Raw genomic sequence first — 11,589 nt, forward strand, 5'->3', positions numbered from 1 at the left:
CCACCAGGACTATTTGGTTTAAAATTGTTAAGTACCATTATGTTACTACCTCCAGAGAGTAAAGGTTCTTAAAAATTTCTGTCCCCCTGTAGTGGCAAAGTACCACTGCTTATGTTCAGTTGGCAAATAATGTTTTTTACATTCATGTACAGAATGTTACCTGTGTGAACTGTAGGGTACAAGTTATGATTAGCACTATAATCAAGTTATCTCATAATACTTTGGGCCTTAGTATATTAAAACGATTACAATGGAAATGGTAACAAAACAGCTAGTCCATCTAGTCACACCCTTAATACATTAGTTCTTATTAAAGTCTGGTCATTAGAAACAGTACCCCTTAAAAAATCATCATAGTGTTGCCCAAGAATAACCTAATGGCTCCCATTAATGTAATTAACAAATAACATCTTTATCACTTTGTATCTTAATAAATTAGCAGAGTAGTCACTGTTCAAGGTTTATTTATTGTTTTAGTTGGTATAACAGAGAGTTGGCTGCATCATTTATGTTGATTTTTCTTTTTTACATTACATGGCAATGTATACTATTCTGATACATACAGTACATAAAATAAGATTCTTTAGAACAGTTATGCACAAGACATGCAATACTGGATTTATAATCAATCCCAGAATGTGATTAATTGGAGAAAAAAAAGTTCGACTAGGCATCTTGGCTAAAGGAACCAGAAGTTATATAACAGAGTTAAATACGCATCTGGTTTGAAGGGCAACTGCAGCATCTGCAACATTGTCAGTGGTACCTCTTGACGAAATAGAACTATTTTACACGAACCAGTTTAGGACCACACAAGATAAGTGCCATGCAGCATCAGGATACAGCTGCAGGGTTTTATGAACCATTCCTATTGCTAATGTTAGGAAACTGATGTTTTTCCTAGGCTGTCTTAACATTACTGCTTTAGTCACAGATCAGATATAAAGGACAATATGCACAACCTCCAACTAAAATCCTGTTGTAGCCTAGACAGTGAAGTGGTATGATATTAGACTTTAAAACTGCAGCTCCTTCTGGATCCCCCAAAGTGTATCTGCACTCTTCTTCAAACAGGCCTGTTCCTCAGGAGTCAGAGTCACTTTCACAACATCTGAGATTCCATTCTGTCCCAAGATGCAAGGAACACTAAGGAAGACATCCTCTTTTATTCCATACAAACCCTGAGGACAAAAATGAAAAATATTTTACGTTTTTTCTATGCATTCTGGGATCTCCCAAGAATTTCATTCTTTACAATTATGAAGCTTACTTAATACAACTTGATAAGTAGAAATTGCTTTCCGGATTTTCAGTTAGGATGTAATGAACAGTGTAAAAGAAAGTCATTAACATAGCAGCAAGATTTCCATTCTAAAAGAAAATCTAACTGATTGCCATTATCCATCGTACTTTGCAATTTATTTTTGGCTGCCCCGCGAGACTCGTGGGATGTTAGTTCCCCAACCAGGGATCAAACCTGGGCCCTCAGCAGTGAGAGCACAGGGTCCCAACCACTGGACTGCCAGGGAATTCCCTGTTTTTATTGTATAACACTTTGGTAACTCTAACTTGACTGTGATTTCTGTTTTTCCCAAAGGAAAAAATTTGTTTTATAGTCTTCCACCCATCTCAACAAAATTGAGTTTTTCAGTCAACAAGTTATCAAGTATCTATGTGCTGAACACAGTATTGGTGGACATTAATCCTAAAGCTCAACCATGTCTTTTCAGAAAAGAAAGTTGCAGGTGCATTAATTTATTTCACTTAAATCAATGATTGAGGACTTAACATTAATCTAATTGCTTTCTCAGAAGTTTTTTTTCCTTTAAAGAACAGGAAATAATGGCATTCAAGTAAAACCTATTACTACATAGACCTACCTTAATCATGGTGGAAATCGGATGCACCCGCCTAAGATTCTTCATTATACTTTCTGCCAAATCTGCCACAGATAGTCCAATGGCCCAGGATGTGTAGCCTTTCAGTTTGATCACCTCATAAGCACTGTAGGGTAGGGAAGTGTAGGGAAGGACAGGGAAGGGTAGGGAAAAGTAGGGTGGGAGGAACAAAGAAAAAGCTTTCGCTGAACATATGCTTTATAATAAACCATTTTTATAGTAAATAATACTATATAAATAATATAGTAAAGTTGCATTATATACCTAAGTGTAACCTTTGCACATGTATGCCAGGATATTATGTATGGGTATGTTCACAACAGCATTATGGTAATAGCAAAAACCTGGCAACATGCCCAATGCTCTCCAAAAGGAGAATGGATAAACTGTGGTATACTCATACAATGGAATATCACATAGCTGTGAAAATAAATAACTACAGCCACATGCAACAAAATGGATGATTCTTATAAATGCAATACTGAATTTAAAAATGCAAATCCGAGAAGATTACATATAGCATGCTTGACTTGGGATTATCTCAAGAGTGTGTATGTTGGGGGAGGCGTACACAGGGATCAGTGGGAGGAGCACAGAATTCACTCGTTTCCAAGCACCAGCAGACTACTAACTCCAACTCAACAAACGCTAGTTAGTTGACAGCGACTGTCAATGCTTCTTGGGTTGGATGATGGGTTAACAGGTTTTAACTAAACAAATACGAATAAGAGGGCCTTGCCTACACCCATCATGATTCATTCTCCAATTCCATAAACTTGAGATCCACACATGGCTACCTTACTTAAAGTAGATAATGCCACTAAGTTGAAAGTTTCCCTATTTGAACCATTTCTGACAGTTAACGATTATTTTCATTTTTTGTACCATTATGAATACATATACCTTGCTTAAAACTTTCTAATCATCTGAATAAATAAGAAGCTAGCTGTGTTTCTATTCAGAGACTATTATAAGTTTTTTTAAATTTATTTATTTATTTATTTATTGCTGCGTTGGGTCTTCGTTGCTGCGCACGGGCTTTCTCTAGTTGAGGCGAGCAGGGGCTACCCTTCATTGCAGTGCTCGGGCTTCTCATTGCAGTGGCTTCTCTTGTTACGGAGCATGGGCCCTAGGCCCGCAGGCTTCAGTAGTTGTGGCATGCAGGCTCAGTAGTTGTGGCTCACGGGCTCTAGTGCGCAGGCTCAGTAGTTCTGGTGCACAGGCTTAGTTGCTCTGCAGAATGTGGGATCTTCCTGGACCAGGGCTCAAACCCTGTGTCCCCTGCGTTGGCAGGTGGATTCTTAACCACTGTACCACCAGGGAAGTCCCTATATAAGATTTTAAAATTCTTATTCCTATCTAAATGAATCATATGCTTTTGAAGTAAAGACTGAATCTCAAATAGGGTAGACTTAATCTAACTTGATTTATCTTAGTTTACATTACAAATACAGAAAAGATTTATCATACTATAAATTGATAATTATGGCAAATAAAGATAGACTGTAGCACTAATGTCTGCGATTTTTGTTACTTTTCTATTTATTTTTACGAACGCTCATTAACAACTAGAAATGAACAACTGTAAAGATGAGGGAAAGATTCATAGATGTATAAAGCCATACAGAGATTCAGCATCTGTCTTCACAGCCCTTCAATAGTTGCGTCAATCTCTGCATTTACACCAAGGCTTCCTTGACTGTCCCAGCTGTACGTGGTCTTTCTCTCCTCTAACTGTTGATTGGCAAGTCAGCATGCACTACTGCCTTGAATATCTCTTCGTGGCCTTAATTGCCATTTTAATATTTGACCACATTATAATGTCTGCGATTTTTAATCCCTTTACCTGTTTTATATTATAAGCTTTAACAAAGCTTTAGAAAACAAGTTTTCTGACAACCAAATGCAAATGCTATTAAACTTTTAATCCTTTTTTTTTTTTGGCCACACCATATGGCTTGTAGGATCTTAGTTCCCCGACCAGGGATTGAACCCACGTATGCAACAGTGAAAGTGCAGAGTCCTAACCACTGGACCTCCAGGGAATTCCCCAAACTTTTAATCTTTTAAATAAAAATAATAAGTTTCAACCTTCTGTGTTACAAATTATGAGATCTATTACCTGTCAACCACCTGTTTGTGAACTGCTTTCCAGTGTTCCTTATCTGCATCAGTGCCTAATTCGGGGTGCAGATTCTTCAGGGAGACACCAGCAACATTCATTCCACTCCATACAGGCACTAAAAGAAATAGTACAGAATTTATTTATTCCCATGCACCAGCCAGCAGACTAGTAATTCTGACCCATTCTTCTAAAATTGTCTTTTCTTATCTAAGGAGGATTATCTCCTTTTGGTAGGTGGTCAAGACTACCAATACTCTAACTTTTAGATTCTCATTGATTAGATTATGTAAAGCTAAGAATCTTCACTATATTCGAATCTGTTTTCCTAACTTGAGATATTATGAGATCATAAGAGGAATTTTCTTGGCATAAGGAACTGAGAACTCTGCACAAATTATAACATCTCTCAACTGTGGTAACAGATTTCTTTCTCATACACTCCACTTGGATTGGCTTACCTTTTCAGGGACAAGCAATTTGAGTCCAAATAGCTGTGATATTAAATGAAGTATCCTAAACACTATCATCTTATTTAATACGTCCATTATAATAAATAAATTTCATTCCCCATCCCTTATACCAAAAAATGTCATACAAAATGGCTAAAATCTTAGCAATTCTTAGCATACAATTATACCAAAAGGTAAGATTTCTGGAAACCATCTACCCTAATGAATGGATATTTGATTTAGGCTCTGATTTAGTAACGATACTCCTGTCAATTTTTTTTACACAATTTCTTGAAAACAATAAGAGAAAATAAGTTATGCTTACCACTAGAGTCTCCATGCTCCCCAAGGATCCATCCATGACAGCTTAATGAGTGAACTCCCAGCCTTTCCCCCATGAGGTAACGGAACCGGGCTGAATCCAAATTGCAACCGCTTCCAATAACACGGTTTTTGGGAAAGCCGCTTATCTTCCAAGCCACATAGGTCAAGATATCCACTGTGAAGAAAATATTTAGGCACAGATACTACGTGAATCATTAGATAAGGACTGAGTACTCAGGATACATGGCTCTGTATAGATCTTGATATTGACCATGACCAATCAATACTTTTGTTAATATTTTTAAGCCTCTATACTGTGTATAATATAGCAAATACATTAAGTATTCAAGAAGTGTAGTTTAATGAAAATAAGTTGTGCATCAATAACACATTATTGGGACTTCCCTGGTGGTGCAGTGGTTGAGAATCTCCCTGCCAGTGCAGGGGACACGGGTTCAAGCCCTGGTCCCGGAAGATCCCACAGGTGGCAGAACAACGAAGCCCGTGTGCCACAACTACTAAGCCAGCGCTCTAGAGCCCACGAGCCACAACTACTGAGCCTGCAAGCCACAACTACTGAAGCCCGTGCACCTAGAGCCCATGCTCCGCAACAAAAGAAGCCACCGCAATGAGAAGCCTGTGCACCGCAATGAAGGGTCGCCCCCGCTCGCCTCAACTAGAGAAAGCCCGTGCACAGCAACGAAGACCCAATGCAGCCAAAAATAATTTTAAAAAATAAACAACACATTATTCATAAACTTATCCCTTATCCAAGATCTTCTTAGGCAAGTAACAAATTTTAAAGTGCAGACTACATTAATGGCATTGTATCCCTTTTAATGTTTTAAACTTAACTATTTTACAAAAATACAAACACACTCTCAGGAGGAAAATGAAAAATATGAGAAATAAATATATATACAGATTATGATATATATTGATACTATCAGTTTTACTCTATCTTTTTTTTTTTTTTTTGCAGTATGCGGGCCTCTCACCGTGGTGGCCTCTCCCGTTGCGGAGCACAGGCTCCGGACACGCAAGCTTAGCAGCCATGGCTCATGGGCCTAGCCGCTCCGCGGCATGTGGGATCCTCCCGGACCGGGGCACGAACCCGCGTCCCCTGCATTGGCAGGCGGACTCCCAACCACTGCACCACCAGGGAAGCCCTAGCTCATCTATTTTTATGCCATTAAAAGTCTCACCTGGATTGGAAACAACAAGCAACTTGCAGTTTGGGCTGTATTTTACAATATTAGGAATGATGAATTTAAAGATGTTCACATTACGCTGGACCAAATTAAGACGGCTTTCTCCCTCCTGCTGACGTGCCCCAGCTGTGATAATAACCAGCCTGGAGTTTGCTGTCACACTATAGTCTAGACAAAAAAGAAACAATAACCAGATTAAGGCCTTCAAGAAAACTCCAGCAAAAGTTTGTTCCATTAACTTTTTTAACGGACAGTTTTATCAGTGTTTTGCATATATGGCATATAAATGCCGACTCCTCCTTTTTGGAGTTCTATCACTGTGGCCACTTACATGGAGGAAGAACACATCAACACCTTCCTTGTATTCTGGTTTTAGTTATGTGGTTGGCTTTATATAACTATGACTGGGGGGAGCTGAAAGAAATAAAATTTATTTCATAGTCATATCAAATGAGACACATCCCCCAATGTGTCACCTGAGGTCAAAGCTCATACTCTTCCACACTCCTATTTCTACTTAACTACTTAATTGTGGTCATACCAGCTCAGGGATAGGGTCTTTTTTTTTTTTTTTTAAGCAGGGGCAACTGTACACTTATCAAGCATGTCTTGCTTCTAGATACCCTATGGCACAGGATGGTTAACCCTGGGTTGAAGATAATGAAGGGAGTCACCTATCAGATAGATGGTCAATGATTTTCATGTGTCAAAACAGACTCTATTAGGGCCTATGTCTGTTTCCTGGCTGGTAATTTTAAAGTGTGATAGGGTTAAGCCAAGAATATCTGCTGAACAGACTCATTTACCCTAGTCTCAACCTTGTGTTACTGTATGAAAGGAAGCAGTGGAAGTAAGTATATTTAAATATTTGAAGCAATGTGGTAAAATATGGACCTACAAAGCTTTGCTAATTACATTCTAATTCAGATGCTTTCCACATCATGGACGAACTGGATTTCCATTTAAAACCATTTGCTGGAAATTCAAACATTGATATCCATAGGTACCAATGCAAAATTGTTCAAAGGCTCTCTTATCCTGTATAAAAAAGAAATCTTTGAAGACCTAGGATTCTCAAGCCTGATAAAGAATTAAGTCTAGCATAGAGTGTAATACAAACATGTTGAAATCAACCTTTGCCAGAGACGATTTTTGGTGTTCTAAGGAAAAGGCTGCCATGTTGGAGATCCATCATCTCTCCCTTCAGTTTGTCTTCTATGACATCAACAAGAGCAAGTTCATCTGCCAAGTCCTAAAAGACAAAAAATTTTCAGTTCAATGGAAAATTCCTATTTCCAAACTTTTAGAAGGGCATGCAAAATTTCTATATTTCTGGAATAGGAGAGTTCAGCTACTTTATTAAGTATTATCAGGACATACCTCAAAGTAGAGGCAGGCCTCCATTTAAGAGCTGACTCCCGGATGACCTATACATAGGAAAAAGCACTGACCCTCTCTCCAATCGTCTCTCCTCATTGGAGCAACCTCTGCAGGAGGTCCACCACTACTGTACAGAAGCAGAACACTGGATTGGCAGTGACTAACCACCAATTATGTAAAACTGCTCTATTTAGTCTCTCAAATTCAGTTTTACACATTGATTTTAGGTTGTCAGCCATTAAATAGATGATACTGATTAGGATTAAGACTTTAAAAAGTAATATTCTGGATCATTCCCTGGTTACATGTTTTCCATATATTAACCAACACCAACAGTTTTATTACATAAAGACAGATTTGTGCATTACAAAATGTTGGTGAAAAATAGCCTTCCAGATGAACCTTTAAAAGTTCATAGGTGCATCTCAGACAAGGAGCACCAGCAACAGCTTTAATACAAATGGAATGAGGACTATAACCACAGAGGTATACTAGCTGAGCTGCAGATCTACCCTTAATCATCTACAGTATAATGAGTGGTCTGGCAGTTACTCTTAGCCACACCTGAGTTGGGGGCATCACAGGTGTTTCATAGGCTTGGGAAAAATAAATGACATCAATTTCTGAACCAATGGGGAAAGAATAAGAGTTGGTATACTATGTGGTCTAAGAACATATAGAGCAACCTGTGTAGTTACAAGACCTTTGCATAGCTCATTTCTGCCTTCAGTCCCTTCTCATTTCAATCCTTTTCTGTTCAGAATCCAGAATTCATCATTTCACTCTCTTATTAGGAACTCCAAACCTGAACTTAAAATGAATTAATTTATGTATTTTTGGCTGTGTTGGGTTTTCGTTGCTGTGTACGCACTTCCTTTAGTTGCAGCAAAGGGGGGCTACTCTTCATTGTGGTGTGCGTGCTTCTCACTGTGGTGTCTTCCCTTGTTGTGGAGCACGGGCTCTAGAGAGCAGGCTCAACACTTGTGGCGCACAGGCTTAGTTGCTCCGTGGCATGTGGGATCTTCCCGGACCAGGGCTCAAACCCGTGTCCCCTGCATTGGCAGATGGATTCTTAACCACTGTGCCACCAGGGAAGTCCCCCAAAGTACTTTTTATTCATTCACAAGTTCTCTTTTTCTAATTAAATTTTAGCTCCATAATTGGTACCAAAACTGCTATCCAAGGAGGGGGGCAGAGGGGATTAACATGGGTGGAAGACTTCCCACATTCAGTTTAATTTTTACCACGTATATATATCAATTTCAATTCCAAAATTACTTTTAAATAATTTTAGCTTGTTTAAAGGCATGGACTCTACTTTTTCATTTGTAGGCAACTAATGCAGGTTAATAAAGCACAGTGAATTTAAGAAACTGGGTCTCCAGCCTAAAAACCTTTAATTTTTGTAGTTTAGATACTCTTTTGATATAGCATCATGTTTTACAAGTTTGTTTCACATAAAGTTCTTTGAATGAGTGCATGAACCTAAATATCTGTATATACAATGTGATAATGCAATTCTTGGAGAGTGAGTGGAGGATGGATGGAGTCAAGGTATCCTTGGCTTCCAGAGTGATAGGCTCTCACTTACCTTCATTAAGATACTGATGGCACAGGCCATGCCAACAGCACCAACACCAACCACTGTAATCTTATTGTGGGGGGCATGTTCTTCCTTAAGAAGATTCTGAATCAGCTGATCCTTGAGAGTTGCCATATTGGACTTAGAACCGAAAGGAATCTATAAGGGGAAAAACATGCACTGTCACTGTATCCTCTTTAAACTAACGCTTATTAACCAAAAGGTGTTCTGAAAAAGCTTCTTTTGCTTCCTTTTGGGGTAGCTGCCACTAAAAATCACAAGAGATGACTAAAAAGGGGGAGGGAAAAAAACTTAAAGACAGACAAAGGAGAATTGAAAGGCCTAATGCCAGGATCTGTTCTGACTAGGATCTTGGTGTAAACGTCCTCACCTTGGCGTGGAAAAAAAATATTGACGTTTGGGTGTTAAGTATAGCCTCCTGAGGGCTCACTCATCTTGACTTGTTAACTCCAAGTGGAGCTGGCCTTTCCTCAAACAAGATCACTGTGAGCCGCCCGCCCAACTCTACTCCCGTCACCAGGACTCCTGCCAAGCCCCTTCGGGACCACAGGTACGTGAGTAAAGGGCCTTTGACGGCCTCACCGCGTTGCCCAGCGCCAAGGTGAGCTCTGCTCATGCGCAATCCCTCGTTTTCTTCTTCCTCACCCCAACCCCCGCCCCCGAAGAAGCGGCGGAGCCCGCGGATTTTACGCCCCGCCCAGACCCGGAAGATTAGCAGCTACCCCTCCCCCACCCACCTACCCAATAAGTAACCCTGAGCACAAGCGCATTTCAGAGTGCTAGTGGCCGCCGGCTACTGAGACGTGGGCCCTAAACCAGACAGCACAGCGGATGCTTGCGAGGCCCCGCCCCTGAGCGGACGTGACCAGAAACTAGCCTGCTCTCTGGGTCAGAGTGAGCTCAGAATCAGACTTTAGACTAAACTAGCTCTCCTAAGCACACACGAACAACGTGAAGCCCGGCTGGCAGCCTCCCCGGCCTGGCGCGCTGCCAGAGCCAGATTTTAAATCGTGATATTAGGAACCCGGGACTGTTAACCAACCCACAGGGAGGCACCTCGTGTGGCTTCTGCCGTGATCCTCGTTGCAAGGGCGTTAGGCCCGGTATGAGGAAATTTTGTTACTACAGGAAGCTGCAGAGGCCTGAAGCCTGGAGCCCTAAAGTTAACAGATACTTGGTGGAACCCTCGATTTCCAGAGCCGGGGACGGGGGCTTCGACTCTGCTAATCCAAACCTGCACTGCATTCACTGGAGAGATTGTCGTAGATTGCATCCCCAAAGCACCACGTCTAATCTTGACACTGCCCCAAAGGGCAAAAATATCCGAGAGGAATTCCAGGCAGGCAGCCCAGAGTCACCAAGCTGGAATCGAGTCTCTCCTTACAAATCACTGCTATTTCTAGACGGCCTTGTAAGGTTTCTGGCAGCCTGACGGGGGAAGGGAGTTCTTTCAGCGGACGTCTGGTTTCACCAAAACCTAAGCTCTGGGCTGCAGCGCTCCCTTCAATGTGGGGATACGGGTGCGGGTGAAGCCCTGAAGAAAGAGGGTCTACGCCCCAACTCTGCCACCCACTGACTGTGACCTTAGAGATGCCCCAACCAGTCTTAGGTTCCCCCATTTGTCAAAAGGAGGAGAAGGTACCGGATGATCCTCCTCTCATTACATTGTCTGAGAGGCGGGAGAGCTGGTACCCTTTCGGCTGCAAATTTGCATGCATCATGTCTAGCATAGCGCCCTATAACATCGTTAGCTGCTTAACACATGTAACTTGCGCAAAAAGCGCCCTTTAATCTGCAAGCAGCGGCTGCCCCCAAGGAGCCCACCTCTCGAGAGTCCGAGGGTTAAAATACAACCCGAGCGGCACCCAGCGCCTTTCCGGCTTCCAGGAAGCCTCCCCAGACTGCTGAGGCTTTTTCAGTTCCATGGACTCCCGGAACCCGACTTCGAGTTCTGTGCAGTTTGCTCGTTTCGAGCCCGAAAGTATGCCCTCAACCCCACCCTTCAGACCTGTAGTCTCCGGGCCCTTCTGCATCCACCCAGGCCTTCGACCTCAGGTTAGGTGCGGCCACCTCCTTGGTTCCCCAGCCCGGCCAGAAGCCACTGTGCCCACTTAGAGCCAAAGCAGGGTGCGGCCGGGCCCATTTGTGGCATGAGCCACCGCCCAAGTCTCAGGACTTTGCCTCTGGGAAGCAGCGCCCACCCCTCCCGTGAGCAGGCAGCGCAGGGCCAGCTTAGCCCGAAGCAGTCGGTCTCCCCCTCGGGCGCAGTGCGCGCCGGGCCCGATCATACCGGGAGTACACGTCGGGCGGCCGGGCGTTGGCGGCAAGCGGCGCTGGACCCGGAGTTGGCGGCAGCTGCTCGGGTACTCCGACTGGAGAGCGGGAGGGGCCTTAAATAGTACCGCGAGGCTGACGTCAGGGGGGGAGCCGGGCGGACGTGCGGGAACGCACGTGTGGGTTGGGCTGGAGGCGGGCTCCGGGCGGGGCGGTAGAGAAGCCCCGGCGGCGCGCGCGCATCCTGAGGACCCGCAGGCTGACCGACCCACGTGCGCCGAGACATCTAAAGGGCTGTCCAGAGCCACGCTACCTCCGCACGAAA

General features: G+C 42.7%; 1 protein-coding gene across 1 annotated transcript; it reads right to left on the minus strand.

Annotated features, from left to right (window-relative positions):
- Window positions 1-447: 447 nt before the first annotated feature.
- Window positions 448-11,386, minus strand: LOC308621027 (L-lactate dehydrogenase A chain). The gene is made up of 8 exons (XM_081241086.1): window positions 11,281-11,386; window positions 8,979-9,128; window positions 7,142-7,259; window positions 6,002-6,175; window positions 4,798-4,971; window positions 4,021-4,138; window positions 1,881-2,004; window positions 448-1,181 (listed from the first exon to the last, which is right to left on the minus strand). The coding sequence occupies exons 2-8, from the start codon at window positions 9,102-9,104 to the stop codon at window positions 1,017-1,019; spliced, it is 999 nt and encodes a 332-aa protein (XP_081097212.1). The 5' UTR covers window positions 9,105-9,128; window positions 11,281-11,386; the 3' UTR covers window positions 448-1,016.
- Between the last annotated feature and the right edge of the window lie 203 nt (window positions 11,387-11,589).

Source organism: Mesoplodon bidens (genome assembly GCF_964165515.1).
Source record: "Mesoplodon bidens genome assembly, chromosome: 7".
NCBI classification, from domain to species: Eukaryota; Metazoa; Chordata; class Mammalia; order Artiodactyla; family Ziphiidae; genus Mesoplodon; species Mesoplodon bidens.

What these genes read in the sequence shown, in the direction of transcription:
- LOC308621027 (XM_081241086.1), bottom strand. Translation starts at nt 9,104, where the DNA reads ATGGCAACTCTCAAGGATCAGCTGATTCAGAATCTTCTTAAGGAAGAA. An exon ending in CCATCAGTATCTTAATGAAG is followed by an intron (nt 7,260 to 8,978) that starts GTAAGTGAGAGC and finishes TTTGTCTTTTAG; the next exon opens with GACTTGGCAGATGAACTTGC. An exon ending in GCTTGTTGTTTCCAATCCAG is followed by an intron (nt 4,972 to 6,001) that starts GTGAGACTTTTA and finishes TTTTCTTCACAG; the next exon opens with TGGATATCTTGACCTATGTG.